This window comes from Lissotriton vulgaris, chromosome 2_1 (assembly GCF_964263255.1).
Source record: "Lissotriton vulgaris chromosome 2_1, aLisVul1.2, whole genome shotgun sequence".
NCBI classification, from domain to species: Eukaryota; Metazoa; Chordata; class Amphibia; order Caudata; family Salamandridae; genus Lissotriton; species Lissotriton vulgaris.
In genome coordinates, this window is record NC_141687.1 from 537,114,133 (window position 1) to 537,139,134 (window position 25,002).

The window sequence follows — 25,002 nt, forward strand, 5'->3', positions numbered from 1 at the left end:
TCTTTTCTTTTTTATGGAAGCATGCCTCTTATGAGCTCAAATGGACTGTATCCTGTAGAGACACAAGGTGTTAAACAGTACGCCCATACTGCTCTCCACACTTATTTGTTCCACAAGCATCCAGCATTCCAATTGTATTCTGTTTTTTATCACCTTGTTGAAGGACAGCCCCATTGCCGGCAGGGTGATGAACTGAAGTTGTTTTATGTATCTAGTTCTTCCCCGATACTCATTAAAGACCTCCCAGGTGAATGGAGGTCTATGGTCTGTTTTAATACATGTGGGCTACCCCTCTCTCATGAAAATTCTGTCCAGAAAATTCACCACCGTTGGGGAATCCGTTTTTGACACATGTTCAATTTCTGGCCATTTACTATAATGACCTAAACATACAATTATGTACTTGGACACATTACCCTCCTATTTAGGACTCAAAATATCAAATCAAATCCTCTCCCAAGACATTTCCGGATAGTTAAAGGGATTTAGCAGTGGTTTGCAAGTGATTAAAGTTGTCTCTGATTCATTGCGCAGCTCACGTTCTCTTACTTTCTTTTCTATCTCCACATCTAGCCCAAGCCATCAGTAGAGCTTTTTCACTCTGCTCTTCGTTTTGGTAATCCACAAATGTCCTGCATGACAAATGTCCAGTAATATGTCCCTGAGAACACCTGGAGGAATTCTTCTTCTGTTGTGTACTACTTTACCATCCACCTCAGACAATTAATGCCTTAATTCTGAAAAGACTCATACGTTCTCCTCCACGTCATTCTTATTAGGCCAACTTGTATGTATCCACTGTTTCATCTTCTCTAACATCTCTTCTTTCTCCAAGGCATCCCTCCATTCATCCCCCAGGACACCATGCATTTCCTCTGCAACATCCACCACTCAAATACAGACTGGACACACGAGCAAGGCGGCAAGTTGCATTGAACAGGCCTCTCGTAGTTAATACCTTAGAGTGGCTTGTGTTCACTTCGAAACACTACTCGAGACCATAGTTCCCTCTAGCATGTGCTGGCAGGCACACGTCCTTCTTCCAACGTGCACACACAAAGTCACACAACACCGAGAGTCCAGTCCTCTAGAACATACCTAACCATACATATGATGATGAGCGGTGGAAAACTCCCTTTCTTGGCAAAGTGCCAGAAGGAATGGCAACGCTTTTGCAAGGCAGGGCAGAAGAACAGCTATTCTGCAACGGCAGGTTAGGTATGCTGCAGATTACAGAGTTCGCAGCTTCTACACTTGCTGCTTGCCATGTTCGTGTCAGGGAATAGAATTGCAGAGATCGTGTGTTACTGTGTTGTAATGGCAGCGCTGACGATTTTGGACATTAGGAGCCTGATTCGAATTCAAGCTAAAATAAATGTTTTGTGTGTTCGACCACAAGTAAAATGTTCTGAAATTACTGCACAATAAACACTAATTTGCATCCAGCGACTCTGTAATTAACCTGTGGTGGCGGGAGATTTTTTTATGCAGTGCATAGATATCTACCTTGAATAGGACTGTGCAAATGAGGGAAACGAGTCAGACCAACTTTTTTTTTTTCGGGAATTCTCCCACTCCGTCCACCCAAAGAAGACATTTTTGAAAAAGCAACAGATTGTGAATTTTACAGTGCTAAATGCATTCTAGTCAGATATAGGTCTTGAAAGTCAGTCTTCGTGAAATTGCCTCTCACATGCATGGCAAGTGCTTATTCTCTTTTATATGGTTGTTTTGCAGATTTGTCATTAGAAGAGGACCCCTGCTAATTCTGCTCCACATTCATCTGGTTGGCGAAAACGATCACAGGAGGACGCCTAAGGAATTCAAAAGCACCTGGCTGAGGGTTAAGGACAATGGCAAATAGGACAACGTCCAGGACAAATGGCTTAGGTCAAACGAAGATCTGCCAATTCAAGCTCGTGCTTCTTGGCGATATGGCGGTGGGGAAGTCCAGTCTCGTGCTTCGCTTCGTCAAAGGGCAGTTTGATGAATTTCAAGAAACCACAATTGGAGGTAGGGCTCAGAGTGTGGTCAGCAGTTAAAATGCATGAATTGAGGGCGTTGCACTATATCTAAAGTAATCTGGACCTTTTCAGCCTTCAGGGACCCATGATTCTAGCATGATCACCCTATCTCTGCTCCCTTTTCTTAAAAGCGCTTTGAATCAAGGCACCCACAATATTAAGTACTATACATGAATACTGTGTATTTGTATCTTGTTTGTTACATATATTATGAAATCTTGGGGCTATGTATCCTGCAGTTCAGTTCAAAAGTAATGTTGCATAGTGAGGCCCTGACAAATTTCAGAACAAATGCATGTTAGGTTCATTTTTCTCTGTTTATTAGTACGTCAGTGAAGGTCACGAGTTCTCTTGCGATACTGCATCCTTTTGCAGTATGTAGTTTTTGTTGAATTTGATTTCTGAGCACATTGCATTTGATTTTATCTATAAAATATCCTAATTAAACTATCAAGAACTTGAAACCCAGACTGCCAAGCTAGAGTTCTTAGTAGTTCCAGTTACACTTAGGCCTCATTATTAATTGCACGATTTATGGGTTGCAATTACAGGTGTTTATGCCCAGAATGGGAGTTAACCAGTCAAGCCTAGAATTACTGTGTGATTACCACATAGTGATCGCTTTTTCTGTGGTCAATTCTACCCATAGTCTACCACCTGCTCGGAGCAAGTGGTAAATGGAAGTCGCAGGGGCTTGTATGAGTTGCAAGGTGAGGGCGGAGGGTTTGTAGAGAGGATCGAGAAGCAGGGCAGATTATGGGTTTGCCTGTAGTAGGGTATCAAGCGAGCATTGAATTTAGCTTGTGCCCACAGTCACTCCCTATAATCCCAAAAGTGGCAACACCTGGGCAGTTGTGATTGGCCAGAGTGATATCCTGCCGGGGATACTGCTTTGGCTGACTTAGAGCAGTCCCTGCATATGTTCTCCATCCAGCAACCCAGCAGGATCAGGTAGCTTTTTCTAAGGCATTCACTTCCATGAAGGAGTCCACCCTGTATGCAGGAAGGGCAATCTCTGTTCCCTGCCTCCACCGCGGACCAATCTCTGAATAAGAGATGTTCAATGTAACATTGTACTCTTTGTACAATTGCCTCACTCATCGCAACTCCCTTTCTGTAAACTGAGCGACCAAGGACCAATGAACAAGAGTAATCCAGCACAGAGGACGTACGGGTCCAACATGCAGTTTTTGAGTCATTTAGTAACAGACTCCTTTACACAGTAGTACATGGGGCTGTAGTCGCATATATTTTTTTTAAACAGATTTTATTAATTTTTTTGCAGTAAATACATTATTGTGCATATATATATTAAGTCATAGTGCATTTCTGTCTGCCTTTCTAGGCACAGTTTAGCATATAGTATTTAGCTGTGTACATTGCTAAGATAAATGCGTATTACTGAACATGCAATAGACAACATATCTTCAGTCGTTAGATCTGCTCGGAATTTGTCATCTACCTTGTCAATAGAGCCTGATCTGTAGCTTTAGAACATTGATAACATAACTCCTCTCTCCCCTGACTGTAGACACATATACTAAGGCATTAACACAAGACTGTCTGTATAGGCCACTGTTCATGGGCTGACCTTGTGACCATTAAATTCAGTTGAGAGAAATGGTTGTCTCTTTCAGCACTCTTTACTTTCCTTGATTGTAATTTTTTGCAAGGAACAAATCAAACATTGTGTATTAAAGCAGCAAAAGTAAACACTGATACTGCTTCAGGTTCAGGTTTCCTTTTTGTTCCTGTATTGTGAGGTGGAAGTGAGCAAGCATCTTTCAGTCAATATGAGGGCCTTTGAATTGCCACTAATATGGCATAGCCCCCCAAACTGTAGGTCAATTGTGCAGGATTTGGAAGCTGACTGCCACCCCGCCTCCCCACAGTATCCTGCATACAGAAGACAAAGCGAGACAGTCAGCAGGAGGCATTGCTGGTAGGTGGTTCACAATATGCATTCCACTGTAGTGTTTAAGCTGAGATATGAATGCTACTGTTGCTCGAAGATGTAGCAACGTTCCATCCTTCTGCAGATGAGTTTGCAGAGTGAGAAGGAGAGCACTCGAACCCAGCAGTGGCGTGAAAGTAGAGGAAGGAGAGAACTATATTATTTCCTTGTAACGCCGTTAATGACTGTTGATTTTTTTACGATGTGGTGTTCTTATATCAGAGCACAAATGAAATGGTTTTCCTGCTAGACGATCATCACCTACTTGCCAGTGCTTCACAGGCTTTAATCCACCAAGCAAGAGGAGGCAGTGTTATTTTTTTTAATTAATAGGGAAAGTAAAAAAACAAAGGGTGTCATATTAAAAATGCATTTGATAAAAAGTGGTTTCAATTTGTACCAAATGCAAACCGACCTATGTACTAAGAGGTCAGTTTATAAAATACTGAATCTTAGGGAGTCCCATTTTAACCTACCTCATGAATACTAATGAGGTAGGTTGCAATTGCGACACACTTCGATTCACTACCATCACAGGGAGGGTTTCCTGCTTTTGGTTAGCAGACCACCAAGAACAAAAACAGGCAGGGTTGGAGGGACAGGTAGAGTCAGCCTGCAAATTGATGCACTCCGATGAAGTGCTAAAGTATAAAAATAAAAAAATAAAAAGTACCTATGCAGGCACGAGGTGGATGAACAGAGAGAGGAGGGCGAGCGGGTGAAGGAGCATGGACAACAAGCTGCGAGGAGAGAAGACTGCCTGAAGACGCACTCGTATGGAGTGCTTGGTAGGAAATGAGGAAAAGAAAAGTACCTTCACAGTGCATAGCCAGTGTATCCAGTGGCCAGTGACCGGAAGCTGTACTTGGGCCAAGCTTCACGGCATGGACAGGCAAGCAGAGCAGGAAGTGACGACGTGCTGACCAGTCAGAAGCATGTAAATTAGAACGACTTTGGAATAAACAAACGGTAAGTTCAGCTAAGTATTAGTCGAGCTCTAAGCCCCTTTTAAGATTTTTTTTATGCAAGAGATTTTGCAAGAATGCAGGCAAAACTTAAAAAATGAAAATGTTAGAAACTTGTTTACAAGTAGACTGAGGTCCATGGTGCCTGCTCCTAAATAATACTTTTGTCAACATTCTCAAAAGGGGAAGTGTCTGCAAAATATGAATCTGGTCTCAGAACATTAATGCATACCGTAAAGAGTCAGTGTTTTGAATGGACACTCTTAAACACACCACTTCCAAATACCAATTTAGTATGGTTTCCTAAGCCCATTTAACTATTCAGAAAACCTTTTCTGAATTTGTTAAATGGTCTTAGCACATTTGAAAAAGTGTTTTGGCATTCGCAAACCCTCTGATTTACTGAATAAGAGGCTTTGTAGACGGCAACACCCTTAGCACAGAAGGCCCAGAGATCTAACACTGGTCTCCCACATGGACCCCATTTTGTGATATTGGTCAAACATTTTACTTCCCTATGGTTTAGTCTCCTTAACTAGCAAAACAAGCATCACTTAGAAACAGATTCAGCCTCACTATAAAGATCTCTCTAAACATTCGGCCAATAACATTTAGTATTAGCACTTTAGTAGGTCCAACTAGATATTTATTAAATAAAACCAAATCTCTTCTAGACTGTTAATATAAACATTACTCCTAATTTTCACTTTTTGTCCATTCCTGAGAACATTTACAATGTTTCTTGTCTTCCACTAGGCTTAGTGAGTAGTGTTCAATAGTTAATACTTTCTACATGTCACAGACATTATTTGTGGGGCTTCACCCTCTGACGTGGGTTTTTTCTGCCTTGTGAGACATTTCATTATTCATTGAAACACTGTCGATTTTTGGTTGCTTCCCAGAAATTCACATGCAAAAATAACCGGAGAAACTTAACTGGTGAGAGAAATCTGCTTGTTTAACCTTCACTGACAAAAGTAGGCATCTTGAATTGGAAACAGGAACATTTACTTAATCTTAGGCTGGTGTGGGCTGGGGCTTATGGTTGTTCCATGTTTCCATATAAAGGTGGAATGCCGTATTCACTTTGAGAAAATTAGAAGTGCATGAATGTGTGTTTAATGATTTTCAGTGTGTTTCACATCATGGGCCAAATATACGACGTATTATCGTGGATGCAAATGGCCCCATTCGCAAAATCTGGCCATTTGCAATCACAAAAATGCCTTTTGTTATGTACAAACTACAAATTGCGATTCTGTAACAAGTTACTGAATCGCAGTTTGGGTTTGCGACCTAGTACCTATTCGGGTTTTTGGATGGGGTATGTTTAGGGCATCCCTTCCAAATAACAGATTGGTATGTATTAATGTTTCGGACCAAATTCCAGTTGCAAAACAATTTTTTACCACCTCCTTCCTGTTCGCCAACGGAAAGGTCTCCCAAAGGTCCTCTTCCCCTGTCTAATTGGTGACCAGAACAGTTTTTAGGTCTCGCCTGTCAATGCGCTTGCGAGAATATAGGGGCTTAACGAGAGCTTAACCATCGGGCGATTTCATGCTGTGCCCATGAAAAGCAAGCTCAATGCGCAAGCGCATTGACCTAAAAAGCGCATGCACATCAAAGCCAGCCTCCAGCAGCTCTTCAAAGGTATCCGCTCCGCCCCCTGCTGCATCAAAGGTTTTCATTTCGCGGCCGCGTTTTTTTTTCCCCTGTTGTGCTGCCCGACTTGTCTAGCATAAGTAAGTCATACCTTGACCTTACTTTTTCACCCCCGATTATAAGTGTATAAAGCCTTTGCTGCCGAGCGTTTACATTTTATTTTTTTCTGCGCCCGCCCGCCACTCTCCTTGTGCCTTTGCGAGAATTAGCTCACCAGCTCTAGCCCTAGCCCTTTGGCTTACAAGCTTACGGCCACGCTCATATACGCTCATACCCTTAGACTTCGGCCAGTTTCTGCTGTTGTATGTCGCTTCTAAGGTCGCTACCTGACTCCAGTCCCCGTTTCTCTTTGTGCCCCTTCTCCTCCCGTCTTTCTTCTGACAATCGCCTACCTTTCTCTTTATTTTTCTAGTTTCATTTACCTCATCTAATGGACCTTGGTAAGCCATGCATGTTTACTTTATCTTATGTTTGGCTGACCCATAGTATCGCCCAATAATGGCACTTTCCGTTTGTTCGTGGCCGCGTTTTTTACTTTCATTTCGCGGCCGCTTTTTTTTTGTGCCGCCTGACTTGTTATGCATGGAGAGATTAAGTGATTTGCCCAGATTCACAGGATCTTGACCCTCCCGCCGAGACTCAAACTCTGTTCCCCAGCTTCAAAAGCGACCGCTCTAGCCGTTATGCCACATCCTGTCTTGCCAGCCGTGTCTCGCATTTCCCCTCCCCCTCCCCACAGCAATGCCAAGAGCATGTTATGCTAGCACATTCTCGCCTTCATTCTCTGCCACACGTGGTTGGTGTCTGTTGGCTGAACTCCATGTAAGCTAAATATGGACCGACCTGTACATATGTTGGAAGCGAGTTTGACCAGGTTGTTTCCGATTTGGAATTGTTATACACTTTTAGACTTATTTTTGACTATAGAGTTAAAATGTTGTGTGGCACAAACGCTCGCTCCTATTATCTTGCACTGCATACAGTATCATATGTAATTTCAGTTTTTCCACCGAGCTAAAATAATGTGTCCAACACTTGTTTTTTGCTGTTCTGCTAAATGTTTTCCCTGTTCATTTCATGCTGGTGTGGTACAGCCTCCCCGTGTAGTAAAGCCTGCGAAACCCTTTCTCACTTGCTGGTCCTAATAACTCATTCCTTGGCGGCCCTGGGAGCTTCGAGTCATGCTACAGTTATGTGAGCTCTGATGGACCTTTGCCAACTGTTCATCTGTTATACTTTGACTGTGGGTAATTATTTCTGTCCTCTGGCACGACGCTGCAAACCCTACAGTTGTCCAACACAGGATATTGTTTTATGTTTATAAACATTGGAACTGCACCGCCTATGATCATGATACCATTTCAATAGCGAATATTTTTGAAATAACTAAAGACGGCAGACACGACATTAAGCTCAGGTGCTGGACGCATTTTTTCAGCACCACCACAGCATCACTCAGCACCACCACATTAACACTCAGCACCACTCAGCACCACCACAGCACCACCACAGCACCACCACAGCACCACCACAGCACCACTCAGCACCACCACAGCATCACTCAGCACCACCACAGCATCACTCAGCACCACCACAGCATCACTCAGCATCACCACAGCACCACTCAGCACCACCACAGCATCTCTCAGCACCACCACAGCATCTCTCAGCACCACCACAGCACCACTCAGCACCACCACGGAATCCCCACAGCACCACCACAGCACCACTCAGCACCACCACAGAATCCCCACAGCACCACCACAGCACCACTCAGCACCACCACAGCATCACTCAGCAACACCACAGCATCACTCAGCACCACTCGTGACTACTCACCATCACCGCATCATCACTCAGCATCACTCAGTACCACCACATCACCACTCAGCATCAATCACCAGATCATCACTCAGCGCTACCCCAGCATCACTCAGCACCACCACAGCATCACTCAGCACCACCACAGCATCACTCAGCACCACCACAGCATCACTCAGCACCACCACAGCATCACTCAGCACCACCACAGCATCACTCAGCACCACCACAGCATCACTCGGCACCACCAAAGCACCACTCGGCACCACCACCACAGCACCACTCGGCACCACCACCACAGCACCACTCAGCACCACCACAGCACTACTCTGCACCACCACAGCACCACTCTGCACCACCACAGAACCACCACAGCTCCACTCAGCACCACCACAGCATCACTCGGCAACACCACGGCATCACTCAGCACCACCCCAGCATCACTCAGCACCACTCACCATCACCACATCATCACTCAGCACCACCACATTAACAGCACCACCATAGCACCACCACAGCACCACTCAGTAGCACTCAGCACCACCACAGCATCACTCAGCACCACCACAGCATCACTCAGCACCACCAAAGCACCACTCGGCACCACCAAAGCACCACTCGGCACCACCACAGAACCACCACACCACCACCACAGCATCACTCAGCACCACCACAGCACCACTCAGCACCACCACAGAACCAGCACACCACCACCACAGCACCACTCAGCATCAATCACATCATCACTCAGCGCTACCCCAGCAACACTCAGCACCACCACATTAACAGCGCCACCACAGAACCACCACAGAACCACCACAGCGCCACCACAGAACCACTCAGCACCACCACAGCATCACTCAGCACCACCACAGCACCACTCAGCATCAATCACCACATCATCACTCAGCGCCACCCCAGCATCACTCAGCGCCACCCCAGCATCACTCAGTGCCACCCCAGCATCACTCAGTGCCACCCCAGCATCACTCAGTGCCACCCCAGCATCACTCAGCGCCACCCCAGCATCACTCAGCGCAACCACAGCATCACTCAGCGCAACCACAGCATCACTCAGCGCAACCACAGCATCACTCAGCGCAACCACAACCACAGCATCACTCAGCGCAAACACAGCATCACTCAGCGCAACCACAGCATCACTCAGCGCAACCACAGCATCACTCAGCGCAACCACAGCATCACTCAGCGCAACCACAGCATCACTCAGCGCAACCACAGCATCACTCAGCGCAACCACAGCATCACTCAGCGCAACCACAGCATCACTCAGCGCAACCACAGCATCACTCAGCGCAACCACAGCATCACTCAGCGCAACCACAGCATCACTCAGCGCAACCACAGCATCACTCAGCGCAACCACAGCATCACTCAGCGCAACCACAGCATCACTCAGCGCAACCACAGCATCACTCAGCGCAACCACAGCATCACTCAGCGCAACCACAACCACAGCATCACTCAGCGCAAACACAGCATCACTCAGCGCAACCACAGCATCACTCAGCGCAACCACAGCATCACTCAGCGCAACCACAGCATCACTCAGCGCAACCACAGCATCACTCAGCGCAACCACAGCATCACTCAGCGCAACCACAACCACAGCATCACTCAGCGCAACCACAGCATCACTCAGCGCAACCACAGCATCACTCAGCGCAACCACAGCATCACTCAGCGCAACCACAGCATCACTCAGCGCAACCACAGCATCACTCAGCGCAACCACAGCATCACTCAGCGCAACCACAGCATCACTCAGCGCAACCACAGCATCACTCAGCGCAACCACAGCATCACTCAGCGCAACCACAGCATCACTCAGCGCAACCACAGCATCACTCAGCGCAACCACAGCATCACTCTGCGCAACCACAGCATCACTCTGCGCAACCACAGCATCACTCTGCGCAACCACAGCATCACTCTGCGCAACCACAGCATCACTCTGTGCAACCACAGCATCACTCTGCGCAACCACAGCATCACTCTGCGCAACTACAGCATCACTCTGCGCAACCACAGCATCACTCTGCGCAACCACAGCATCACTCAGCGCAACCACAGCATCACTCAGCGCAACCACAGCATCACTCAGCGCAACCACAGCATCACTCAGCGCAACCACAGCATCACTCAGCGCAAACACAGCATCACTCAGCGCAAACACAGCATCACTCAGCGCAACCACAGCATCACTCAGCGCAACCACAGCATCACTCAGCGCAACCACAGCATCACTCAGCGCAACCACAGCATCACTCAGCGCAACCACAGCATCACTCAGCGCAACCACAACCACAGCATCACTCAGCGCAACCACAGCATCACTCAGCGCAACCACAGCATCACTCAGCACCACCACAGCATCACTGATTCAAAAATGTTCTTTCAATGTTTCAAGCTGTTTTCAAGCTTTCAAGCTTTATTACAAATCACAAAAAGATGTTAATATTTCACTTCTGTTCTTGGATTTTCGTCACAATAAAAAACACTGAACATAATCTTCACAAAAGTGATTTACAAAAGTTTAAGCTATTGCCATTACAAATTAAATAAATTATTTAAGTATTAATTTAAAAAAAAACTAAAAGCCATTGTTATTTGTAATATCAAAACATCTAAGTCACATAAATACAAAACATGTTGCATTACAAATGCTATAGGCGTCACATTTGCGAAAGTTATAACTATTGCATTGTAAATGACAAAGCTATTAATTTAGCTATTTTAAAAAACACATAAATAAAAATAAATGTCATTTTTTAAAGACCAATAGCTCAAACTTTCCTAATGCGAGACCTATTGCATTTCCAATGCTTGTTAAGAGTAGGCATTGGTTCCAAAGACTAGTAGTTTTTTTGTTTTTAAACGCATCCCAGTTGCATTTTTAAAACAAATACTCTATTTAAAAGCAATCACAGACGTGGTGGTCTGCTAACCTCCGCATACCACAATACCTGTGATGCCTGCAATTTCGAGTGGGTGGCAATTTCGACCTACCTCATCTACTTTAATATTCATGAGGTAGGTCAAATTGTGACCTACTAGAAAACGGTTATTTGCGTTCAGATTTGTGAATACATAGGTCAGTCGCAAAAAAACTAGTCGCAAATTGCAACAAGTATTTTGCGACCAGTTCTTAGTACAGTTGGTCCCACATGCTCAAGTATAGCGTAGGGTAGTTCTACGAGTGAAAACGTGTACCGTGAAATTCATTAATAGTGCAGCTTCTTCTCAGCTGCCCAACTGCTTGTTTTCCACAATGTTCTTCATTCATTACTCAGCGGTATGTACACACACACATCAAACTTGTATTAATTTGAACACTCCCTTTAACCAGTTATAGAGCCCTTTAACGGGTGGATAGTGGGGTACTGATACAGCATCGCCTTCTTGGAAGGATGGATTACCAGCATCCAAACGGGTAGGCAGTGGACGTTTAGACTCCAGTTCATAGATGCTTTAGAATAGATAGAGTGCAAACTCTCCTTCCCTTTGTAATTGTTCTTCATATTTCACAATGTTGTTGCATATTTTTAAGTGCTGCGTATGAGTGCAAGGATGCTGAAGGCTCAGGGTAGCTTTTTCCATGTGCTTACCGAGGCCTTTAGTGCAATGGATTCTTGAATTGGAGGTGATGTGGAAACTCGGTTTAATCTCCAGACCCGTTTTCTTGCTCTCGTACTTATGTAATGATGTTTTTGGGAACAATAAATGCGTTTGCCAAGTAGAGCAAAGGTTTTGGCAAGCATTTCTTTTTTATATTTATCAACAAAGACTCTGTTACATGAACGAGCTAAACAAACACGCTCGAGGGAATGGTAAATGATAATCGGTAACAGTATGTCTATTCCCGGAAATTCAGTAAGCTCTGCATGATCCAAATAACCGAAGCGTCAACGTATCAAAGGATTGTTACAAAAACCAAAGAAAACGCGTTATAAAAAGCTCTTCCTAATAGTCAGTGGCAGACGTAACAAAAGAACATGAGATGAAGTGTTTTATTCAGGGATTCTGGTTAACCCAATACGCAAGGAACTGACAAAATGACCAAACTTTCATATTAATAACTATCTTCTAGGTTTATATTGAAATATTATTTCTGTTGCATGAAAGAAGCTGAACGACGTCTAAGAGTGCATGTTAATTTTTGCAGAACAATTAAATGTAGCGATCTGCTAGAACCTCCACGCTATGTTTGTTTGGGTCGATGGTGATCAGAATTATGAGCCAGCCGGCTCCCGCTCTTTGATAAAGGAGCAACAGCCAATAATTCATTTGAGGAGACATTTAATAAGGATTACTTGTGTGATTAAGTTGGTCATGGGCCCCTACATCTCCGAAACATGTCATTTTTGCCCTACCCAACACTCATCTACATAGTAACTTCACGTAGTCTCACTCTTCCTGGGTGAAGGCTAATCTTAGGCCATTGATCAGATGGCCAGGCGCGAAAGCAGCAAGGAGATTTTCACATTCCTGTTCATTAACTTATAGGCTTCACAGCTTCTTCCCTAAGCCTGGCTTTTTTATTTTTTATATAGATCACATCCTCTCTGCGTTCTCCAGATTATACCCTGGTTCATTGATGGCACAACAAGCACTGGGCTGAGTTCTTTAGAAATATCAGCTGTCATTGACTCAGCTGGGGCTTCCAGACTGGACTTCAGCCTCATGAAGGCCATTTACAGATTGATCCGTTTATTTTGCCATTGCTTTCTCGTCCACTCCACTGTCTTGGTTTAAGCAGTCATCTGTAAAGTAACCAGCAAGAAAGGATGGGTCAGCATTAATGAAGGACAAAGACACAACAGGGGGTGCCCTGCCCCACTGTCTACAACAAATCCCAAAAATGCAATCTCTTCAGAATGTGTTCAGACAGAAAAAATGGCAAAAGATTTTGCTAATTCAAGGTAAAAAAAAAAAAAAGAAAACTATTGCAATAGAAGTAATATGTTAATGGTGGTTTATTAATCGTTAATAGTGCTGAGGCCATTCAGAACACCGAGGCATGACGTTGCATTCTAGCACCTGACTCTATAATCCTAATTAATATAGATGGTATTGGTGATGGTATTGGTGTGTGCATTTTTATCAGTATAATGCTGTTGCATGCAGTGCACGGTGTATAAATCTGCATGGCGCGGGTCTGACAGTAAAATATTAAGGATTTGTGGGGCCCTGGCCAATATATATTTTAGTCTATTAGGCTTTCGGCTCATAGACTTTCTTGTGATGGCAAACAATATTTAATTATATGTTAAATGTTCAGAAACGGTGCATGCAGAAACTTCCGAAAGCTCAAGCTTCCTTCGCAATCACCACCTACAGCAGCAGTGCTATATTCCCTCACAAGGACAGAAAAGACCCATCATAGGGCACTACCACAGAAAAAGCAAAGCACATAAAAATATGTTGTTGATGTTAGCTCATCCCGCTCTGTTTTCTTTCATGGAGACAAGTCCTGTGAACTTAAGGGGTGCACCAAGCATGCCCTCCTGTTAGACAGAGGACGTCTGTCCCTGCCCTGAATATAGCAGATTAAGTGGTAGTGGCAGTGTACGGTGTTTTATGACCAGACCGTTTATCTGTGTCGGTGAGAGTGTGGCTTGTTGACCCCCCATTGTGTAAAGTACCATTCTTATGTGTAACCCAGAACATTGCGCTGACATACCGCGAGAATGTCACGTGTGTATAGAGTATGCTTCTAGTACATTTATGGCAGTATGACTCTTAAGTTTGTGAGAGCCTGACTTCTGAAAGAGATCCATTTTGGATGCCCCTAGTTCAGCACGGCACAGGATGGAAGATGAAGACAGCTTCTCCAGACAGATAAGGTGTATTTCATGCATTCATTTGTTTGGAGGGCTGACACCTAGGCATTGAAGTGAGGAGGGTGGAGGCAGGTCTCCCTTTAGAAATTTCACAAAGACTTTAGAAGCAAGGGGCTGCTGGTGAGTAATTCCTTGGCCCTGCTGTTTGACGGATAGTAGTGATGAAGGGTGGAACTGCTGTTTCTGTAGTTCAAGATGAGGAAATTTCCATGTCAGTCAGGCCTGTCCTTTGCTTTAGAAAGACCATGACAGCCAGGTGCAGACAACTCACACTTCACAAACACACCTTTCTTTCCTCTTTCATAGCCTCCCCCCTCACAAGTCCTACTTATTTGCTCTTCTCGCACAGCTAACTTTCCTTCTTACACTGTGCCTTTCTTTGCTCGTCTCCCTCTTTCTCACTTCTGTTTCTCTGAAGCATGTTTGCTATAGTGTGCTCTCTTAAATAGATGCATAAACTCCAGGATGGCTGTTTAGGTCTCGCCTGTCGATGCGCATGCGCATCGAGCAAGGCGAGAGTATTGGCAGTTATCCGCTCTTTATCCACACTGCAAGGAATCGTGGCGATTCCTTGCAGTGCACGAGAAATTTAAGCTCAATGCGCATGCGCATTGAGCTTAAATGCGCGTGCCACATGCCCCCAGTCGCCTGCCTTGCCTACTCTCTCTCACAGCCTCCCCCAGCTCCGCCCCCTCACTACTTGATTGCACGGCCGCTAGGCCGTGCCTCCCCTACTCTCCTCCCCCCTCCTCCTCTCCTCCCCTGCCATGCCCCTGATCTAGATTGTCCCCGTGTCCCTCTCCGCCCCCTCACTACTTGATTGCACGGCCGCTAGGCCGTGCCTCCCCTACTCTCCTCCCCCCTCCTCCTCTCCTCCCCTGCCATGCCCCTGATCTAGATTGTCCCCGTGTCCCTCTAGCCCTCCTCTGTCGCACCGTGTGCCCCTCGGCAGCGGCCTGGTGTCTCCGCCGCCAGCTCTCCCGCCACAATCCGAGCCCAGAGCTTCGCAGGAAGCTGCGGCGGCACCGACTGCTCGGTTAAAATATCCGCTTGCCCTGTTCGAGGATTATAATTAAAAATAACCATTGCCTACGCGCGCAGGGCCGCCTTTGTTCTGAGCCGTCGCTTTGTGTGGCGCATTCCTCTGAGAGGAGAGGACGAGGTCCCACCCCGGGCTCAGGCAGGAATGACAGAAAACAAGTTTTCTCATCCTCTCAGAGAACATGTCTGAGGCGCTGCTCGTGTGAACCAGGAACAGGATTACCAGGCGACTGCGTCACCGCCTGCGCAGCCAGCACAGATTTGCATTTCTAGCACCCCACACTTGCAATGCAGAACGTTCATTTTCGAAGCACTAACTACAACTCCCAGAATGCAATAGATGTTCATATGCGTTCAGGAGTCAGAACAACGTATCCTCAGCTGAATCAGTCGTTCAGACGCAGCGTTAGAGAAGGTGCTGTACTGGCCTTTCACACGAACACAACAGTAAAGTGAAGGGCCTCTTGGCGCTCTGAATAACAAGTGTTCTAACTTCACAGCGATAGACCTAGATAGAATGAACGCCTCAGCCAGGCCTGCTGGGATTCGAGCTACAGTGTGACCAGTGTGTTAGAAACACGGGTTTCTGCAGCATGTGCGCAGCCCACTGAGCTAACTTAATGGCATGTGCTCCCAGGGAACCCCTGTTTCAACTAATTCCCATAAGCGCCTTTTATTTCTGTTGCAACAGCACCGAGCATGCAACTATCTTTCTTCCCTATTTTCCCTCTGTCTCTCTCCCCATCACATCATCTCACTGGTGGAGAAGGCAGCATCATTGCTGTGTGAGGGTCGGAATTCTTGCACAGTCCCTGCCTATGCTGCCTGCATCCGTCGGCCAATCCCTAGGGCACGGAGTATTCATGTATGTAGTGTGCGCAGGTTTCTTCCAGAGCCGGCACCCTAGGCAGCGTCTGTGCTCACAACGCCAGAGCTGCGTTCAGAGGCAGGCACAACTCGCAGCCCTCGATACATAATGCATAAGCCTGTAAGCGCCCGGCACGTTTGCAGCACGGAAAATGCAGCAATAAATATCCCTTCCGTTTGTGGAATAAACGGCGTCGAAAACCTCCCTCCCTCGCCCTGTGCCGGTCCCGGTTTTAAGCACGCGCCTCTTTGCTAGGGGTTTAGACATTATTGTACATAATGCGGGTTTTGATATTGCGTCATTCTATCTTCCAGCGACAATATCAGGTGGCATTGTAACCTGGCACACGGCCCTACTTATTAACGACCCTGGAAGTTTAAACGGAAGAGCGACCTCGTCGCTGTTTCTCGCGTGCGCTGTTTGTAGATCACACCCAGCAGGTGCAAAACCCACTCAGCTATTATAGCAAACGGCGCTGCGCCGCGTCTCCTTCTGGCAGGCCTGCTGAGAAGCGCCAGTGCTGTTCGACTGAGTATGCCTGAATCCTCCTGAGAAGCAAGAGTGCGGTTCGACTGAGTATGCGTGAACCCTGCTGAGAAAAGCGAGGTAATAAGACACTGTTTCCTATGCATATGTCCTGATGAGAAGCGCAGTTACTACCCTTGTAAAAGCGCAGCAGCCCTGCTGAGAAGCATCAGTACCAGAGAATAAAATGAACCAGTCCTGAGAAGAGCCATTACTTTCTAATTTGATGCACAGCAGCCATGCAGTGACAGTGGTATTGCCAATTTAAAGGTACAGAAGCCTCGCCGAGAAGTGCTAGTACCATAACATTAGATGAACAGTCATGCAAAGTGATATCATTTTCAGGTAAAACGTATATGAGCGTTGCTACGTACTGCCAGTACAGACCCAAAGCCTCAGTATGCTAGCCCCAAGAAGTGCATGTCATGCCTAAGTTAAAGTGTAGCATCCAAGATGAGTAGTGGTGATACTGTGCCTTTATAAGTACAAGCCTTTCAGAGCAGTTCCGGCACTGCCCCGTCAGAAATAGAGCAGCCTTGGTGAAGTGCTTGTATTACATCGAGAAATGCAAACTCTCCCATTAAAAGCAAGCAGCCACGCTGAGAAAATCTAGCACCTGTCCCACTGATGAGTGTGATATACCGGTTGAGAAATGCAAGAACTGTCCAATTTAAAATACTTCCTCGTCGCAGAGAAGCGCCTCCTGTGCCAACAACACGACTAATAAGTGCCGACACTCGTCCCTGAAACCGAAGTGCAGTGTCCGAGCCTGCCAGCGGCTGTCATCTTCAAGGGATCACAACTGAAGAATCTACTTCCTTTTTTTCCTTTTTTTTAATAGAAAAACCAAAGTACGCTGTTTTCAGCCTTGGTCTTACCACCAGGAGGATATATAACCCGCTGTCCCCTCACCCTCACTCTCACTCATCCTCACTCACCCTCAACACCACACACTCACTCACCCTCAACACCTCACCCTCACTCACTCACCCTCAACACCTCACCCTCAACTCCTCACTCACCCTCACTCTCACTCATCCTCACTCAACCACCCTCAACTTCACTTACCCTCAACGCCTCACCCAACACCTCACCTTCACTCACCATCAACATCTCACCCTCACTCACCCACAAAACATCAGCCTCAACCCCTCACCCTCAATCACTCACCCTCAACCATTCACCCTCACTCACCCTCCCTCACCCTCAATTCCTCACCCACACCCTCAACACTTCACCCTAAACACCTCACTCATCCTCAACGCCTCCCCCTCCCCCTCACTCACCCTCACCCTCACTCACCCTCAACACCTCACCATCACTAACACTCAACACCTCACCCTCACTAACTCTCAATCCCTCAATCACCCTTCCCCTCACTCACCCTCAATACCTCACCCTCACTAACACTGAAACCCTCAATCACCCTCACTCTTACTCTCACTCACACTCTACACCTCAGCCTCACCCTCACTCACTCACCCTCACCCCCTCAACCCCTCACCCCCTCAACCCCTCACCCCCTCACCCTCACTCGCCCTCACCCTCAACCCCTCACCCTCAACACCTCACCCCCTCACCCTCAACTCCTCACCCTCAACACCTCACCCTCACTCACTCTCAACACCTCACCCTCACTCACTCACCCTCAACACCTCACCCACTCACAATCAATCACCCTCAACCCCTCACCCTCAACAACTCACCCTCAACACCTCACCCTCAACACCTCACCCTCAACACCTCACCCTCAACACCTCACCCTCAACACCTCACCCTCAACACCTCACCCTCAACACCTCACCCTCAACACCTCACCCTCAACACCTCACCCTCAACACCTCACCCTCAACACCTCACCCTCAACACCTCACCCTCAACACCTCACCCTCAACACCTCACCCTCAACACCTCACCCTCAACACCTCACCCTCAACACCTCACCCTCAACACCTCACCCTCAACACCTCACCCTCAACACCTCACCCTCAACACCTCACCCTCAACACCTCACCCTCAACACCTCACCCTCAACACCTCACCCTCAACACCTCACCCTCAACACCTCACCCTCAACACCTCACCCTCAACACCTCACCCTCAACACCTCACCCTCAACACCTCACCCTCAACACCTCACCCTCAACACCTCACCCTCAACACCTCACCCTCAACACCTCACCCTCAACACCTCACCCTCAACACCTCACCCTCAACACCTCACCCTCAACACCTCACCCTCAACACCTCACCCTCAACACCTCACCCTCAACACCTCACCCTCAACACCTCACCCTCAACACCTCACCCTCAACACCTCACCCTCAACACCTCACCCTCAACACCTCACCCTCAACACCTCACCCTCAACACCTCACCCTCAACACCTCACCCTCAACACCTCACCCTCAACACCTCACCCTCAACACCTCACCCTCAACACCTCACCCTCAACACCTCACTCTCACTCACCCTCAACCCCTCACTCACCCTCAACACCTCACTCACCCTCACCCTCACTCACCCTCAACACCTCACCCTCACACAGTGCAATAGGTCTCAGAGGATTTTTAGTTAAAGCTTTTACAATTGTTTATGGCTTTTTTGATTTGTAATTCTTTAGCATTGGCTACAAAAAATAAAAATGCAAAAGATTTACAACAAAAAACCCATAAACAATTCTAAAAGCACTAACTCTAATGCTGCGAGACCTATTGCATTTCCAATGCTTGTTTTGATATTCTCCCGATCACCAGTGAAATGTGTAGTGGTCATTTTTAGGCTTCCCTACTAGATAGCACGCGTTCGTTGTGAAGATGGAGAAAAATAAGAGTTTGGGGTAGATTTATAAATTGTTGAATTTCTGTTAATTCTTTGGTTATCCACGCGTTGAGAAGTATCAGTAATGGGCATTTTTATGTGGAGCAGCCAGTCACAGCCTAAATAGCTATTCTCTGCACAGGCACACAGGTGTCGACCTCTTCGAAAGGGATGTGAACGGGCATGCAGCAAGCTCTGGCCAATCGCAGCGCCAGTCTGCACCAGTTCAAAGTGTTTTGGGCCGCTGCCTCTCGTTTCGATCTGTAGTATATAATTCCAGGCAGAAAGAGCATTGCATTCATGCACCAAGGGACGAAACTTACAGTGAGATTTCAGACGCGCCCATTTTTTATAATTGTATGTTATTATTGCAGGTTTCCTTCAAACATATTATTCCGAATCCATACTCTTCTCACCATTATTAGGAATATAAATGCCTAGAACAGTTTTACACCGTTTCTGCCTCCTCATTCGCCATTGCATTGTACCCGTTCCATTATTTGTAACTGCAAAATCTGCGACAAGAAATCCTGCCATACATGGATGTGAAGGGCCAGGACTCCAGATAATGCACGAGACGGAAGTGTGAGGGCCTAACCACACGGTGAATAACCGCCTCAGGAAGGAGCCGTTAGATCGAGAGAAGAAGCACATGACCGCGTTTCCTCCGAGGAGTTGGAAGATCCGTCTGGCTGCTGTTAAGCCTCAAAAGGACGCGTGTCTGTTACTTATTTTAGGGACGTTCAAAGTCTCCTTAATGAAGTCAATAGATCTGGTTCTTATTCTTGTTGAAAGATTTTGATATTTTACTAACAATGCAGTGCCCCATAGAAACTTTACTTCCAGCTCCACGGACAATAAATGTTAATTCAGCTCAAACTTTTCATATACATGCGTTAAACTGGCTGAATGATGATTTAGTTAGGACGTGGTCATTTTCTTTTTTTCATGTTTTTTTAACAGTTTTTTTTACTAATGTTCAGAGAAAAACTTGAGCCCTTGAGGTGGCCTCTCAAATTTTGTGAGGTCTTCAACCCACCATCCAACTCTGAGGTCAGGACCCAGTGCCTGACTTACTTGTACCTCATCCTTGGCCACATCCAATTCACAGTCTCTCTTGCAGGTTTAAAAATATTTGATCTTCCCACTGGAATAACATACAACAATTCCCTACATCCCCTGCTTTCCATTTACTGAATTAACCCACCACTTCTTTAATATGTATTTCTCTGTCAAACCGATTGCTTCCCACATTAGTGTACCTGCTATTTTGCCTGGCCCGATTATTATTTTAACAAGTCTTTTTATTGTTTTCATCAGGAGAAAAACAAAACCATACAATAGACAATAACTTTGAGCAGAGAAGTGGACGTTACATTGCATTTGTATGTGCCCCTGTTAAAAATGGGGGGTGGGCCGGGGGATAGTATCCCTCCAGAGTGGTAAGAGCGGTTTACATCAGCTGTTTAGCTTGCTACGTTAGTTGACACTTTCTAGCTGTGACTCTAGCTTCAAAGAGAGCCCTGCCCTGGACCTGCACACGTTTCGATGGAATCCAAGTCAAGACTTCTGTTTGAGCGCAATCCTGGCCTGTTAATGATCAGTGCTTGGTCCATTGTAGGAGTGACCATTCGAAAACGTTGCCCAGTTGATTTTCCAGACCCAGTAACGTATTCCCTATCCAATCTCCCTGTGTTTCTACCACTAAAAGGGAAGAAATGGGACATACCTTGTGTGAGCTCCTTCTCTGACCTGTTCACATTCACCAAACCCACTGCAGCAGGATTAGTATTTTCAAGCCAGAAATATTTCATTTTATTGTTCTCTAGATCAATTTTCACCACTTTGAGGAAATTCCTGAGGCCGTATTATGGAAAGTGCCCCCCGGGTTCAATCAGTGTGTGTGCCAGTTTTTTGTGTTATCATCAAAACAAAGATCACGTTTCACAGGACATTATTAATATATAAAATGTATAATTTAATTAGGATTCTGCAGTAACCATAGCAAATAACGAAACACACAGAATAAAATATGTCTGCAACTGTCCACTGTTAGAGTATTCTAGGTGCAGCACAACAATTTCAGCCCAAGAATATGATCTAATTAGGCAGACTAATGTGTCGTTGAAATGAAGGCATTGAGACCTTTTTTAGGTCGAGACTGGCGTAGCCTGTGCACATGCGCAGTCTCGCCAGCAAGACTTAATGACTCTGAGTAGCGAGGGTAAACCCCGCCCCTCTTCTCCATTGGCTGGCCTCCTAAACGGTGGCCAGCCATTGTGAAGAAGAGGTCTCAGTGTTGTCATGCTCTTGCTGTAAGCCCGCCCTTTTCGGATTGTGGGCGTGTTTTTTTTGTTTCTTTCTCCTCTTTCCATTGTCTGGAATGTAAACAACAAGTCTAAAACACGCCGTTGCTTACATTTCAGCCAATGGAGAAGAGGGAAGGAAGAAAAACACGCCCCCCAATCGCAAAAGGACGGGGCTTACAGACTCCTGCTGCCCGTCTTGCTGTCTGTCTCCATCGCCTCCTCCTGGATCAGCGCAACTCCTTCAGGTCTTCCCAGCCTCCCCCTCCCTCAGGGGCGTCTCTTCCCACCATGGCCCCTTTTCCCCCGGGTAATCTCACTTTCCGCTATTAAACAGCACACCTCTCGGGAACGGTTAGAGGCCCCTACCCTCCTCACCACCCCTCGGGTACTGGCAACTTTTCTCTTCCGGTCATGCGCCCCTCAATTCCTCCTCCTTCATCCCCTGCGTGCCGCCCTCTCCCTCCGGGGGTCCTTGCACGGCCCTTCGTCCGCCGCTTCGGTTCCTGCCCTGGCACTTAGCCGCGGCCCCCTCAGCAGTGTCTCCCCCCTTTTTAAAAAAATTTTTTTTACCCCCTTTCTCTGTCTCCACCCCTCACGGCCGCCGTCCCAGCTTAACACGTGCGCGACCACGATGGGCAAAAAGTGACCGGGCGGCCAGACGGATATAAGCGTCGACGACGGAAGGCGATGGCCATGTTGGATGAGATTTGCTGGAAGGAGCTGATCGAGAAAGAGGCTTTCACCCGGGTGTCCTGGAAGGCCAAGTACGGGCAGCAGGAACGCCAGCCGCTTCCCATCCAGAGGGGGCGGGTGGTCACCAACCTGCCCGTGGTCACCAACAAGCTGCCCCTGATCCACGCGCCAAGCAAAGAGGAATGAAGGACTGGGTTCTTTTGGACCCAGCGGTGCCAGGGCACAACACCTGAAACCTTCGTGGGTAACCTGCTCCGGCGTACAAGTCACAGAGACACGGGACACTTCCTTCGGCGTCAAAGAGTCAAGGTTTATTTACTGCAGGGAACACAGAAGTCACAGGAAGCACATCGAGTGTAGTTCGGGGAGACTGCTTCAAATTGTATCTGTGGATCGCTCCTTTTATACAACTTTTACCCATATGATAACATGAGACACAATAGTTTACAACCTGGTTCCCACAAGTCGCTCTTAGAGGGGTCGCTTTGATCACTTTGAGACACATAAGGTCCGGAACATAAGTGCGGAAACATTTGGCGGTTCCCAACTGTAAAAAACCCATCTTCCCACCATTAGCAAATTCCAATGAGTTGGGGTTCCTTTGCCAGGATTGTACATTATACACACCATACAATTCTTCACCAAACGTTCAGCACACTTAGTAATTCCATCACTCTTCCACACATCAGCCAGCAACTTACAAATACCTTTCGCGCTAATATGTGCTAACCCATGTGCCATTTGCACAACGGCCAGTACATACGCATCAGGCAACATCCATCTTCTCTGATCCGACAAATCAATCCAGCAACCATTCGCATCCAACCTTCCCGTACTTTCTTTCCACTTCATCTTTTCAGTCTCGGTGGCCTCATTCTGTATTGCTTTCACACTCTCTATGGTATTCTCACACATACTTGATTCTGTAGGCCACCTAACCGAACTCGTCACATACATTCGAGTGCTAAGGTTCCGGGCAGTCTCCTTAGCAATTTCGTCTGCAAACGCATTACCACGACCAACATCATCCGTCACTTTACGATGCGCACTACACTTAACAATTGCAACTTGAGCAGGCAAAGTCAATGCATCCAAAAGATCGTTCACAAGCTGGCCATGCTGTATTTTCGTGCCATGCGACGTCAAGAAACCACGCTCTCGCCACAACCGTCCAAAACTATGCGCTACACCGAAAGCATACTGACTATCGGTGTACACGTTCACACGTTTACCTTTTGCTAACACACATGCTCTAGTGAGAGCAATCAGCTCTGCAGCCTGGGCAGAATTCTGATTCAATCTTGCAGTCTCAACAACAGTATTCAACGTTACCACAGCATAAGCAGTAGTCACATCACCATTCGGCAACTTAAAACATGACCCATCCACATACAGGATGCCATCCGGGTCTTCCAATGGGGTGTTTTTAAGGTCCACTCGACCTTTTGTTTCCTCTTCTGTCCGCAAGTAACAGTCATGTTCTGCTACTTCATCTGACTCTGCACTAATTGGTAACAAAGTTGCCGGATTTAGGACATTACAACGTTTTATCTGAATGTGGCTTGCCAAAAGCGTCAATTCGTACCCAGACAACCTCGCACTCGTCAAGTGCTGAGTTTTCGTACGATTCAACAAAGTATCGACTGCATGCGGAACCATCACCGTAAGCATATTATCCATGACCAATCCTGCTGATTGTCGGATGGAGACCGCAGCTGCCGCAGTTGCTCTCAAACAACTCGGCAATGCTCTAGCTACTGGGTCTAAGGTCGAGGAAAAATATGCGCATGGACGTTGCTTACCACCAAAAGGTTGCGTTAAGACGCTTAAAGCACAACCTTCCCTCTCGTGAACATATAACGTGAACGGTTTACTGTAATCAGGGGTGCCTAACACAGGAGCCGAACACAATGAATCACGCAGTTCAGAAAAACTTTTCTGACATTCTTCCGTCCATGGTAAAGGAGTTGAAACATCCTTGCACGTAAGAGCCACCAATGGTTTCGCTAGCAATGAAAAATTAGGAATCCACTGCCTGCAGTACGACGTGATACCTAGAAAGGCACGCACATCTCTTTGGGTTTGTGGCACAGCCATTCGCGCAATCGCTGCAATTCTCTCTGGGGTCAATCTCCTTCCCTCCTTTGACAATAAGTGACCTAAATAGGTTACTTCTTGACAACAATATTGGAGTTTAGAGGGTGACACCTTGTGATGTAACTCACAGAGATGTTGCAGCAACGATACCGTAGCAATTTTGCAGATGTCCTGAGTATCAGCAGCCACCAATAGGTCGTCGACGTATTGGATTAAAGCCGCACCAACCGGCAACCTAAACGCATCTAGTTGACCCTTCAAAGCTTGACTGTAAATCGATGGACTTTCACAGTAGCCCTGAGGAGCGCGTTTGAAACGGAAGCTACGCCCACCAAGAGAGAAACCGAAAAGGTCCCTGC

At 46.6% G+C, this 25,002-nt stretch overlaps 1 protein-coding gene across 2 annotated transcripts in view; it reads left to right on the forward strand.

Moving 5' to 3' along the window:
- The window catches only part of LOC147730708 (ras-related protein Rab-5B-like), a 358,295-nt gene that overhangs the window by 77,221 nt on the left and 256,072 nt on the right, over positions 1-25,002 (forward strand). For both annotated transcript variants that reach the window (XM_086955487.1, XM_086955488.1), the window contains exon 2: positions 1,738-2,013. In XM_086955487.1, the coding sequence (XP_086811613.1) occupies positions 1,854-2,013 (160 nt within the window). In that variant the 5' untranslated portion in view covers positions 1,738-1,853. The remainder of the gene's footprint in view (positions 1-1,737; positions 2,014-25,002) is intronic.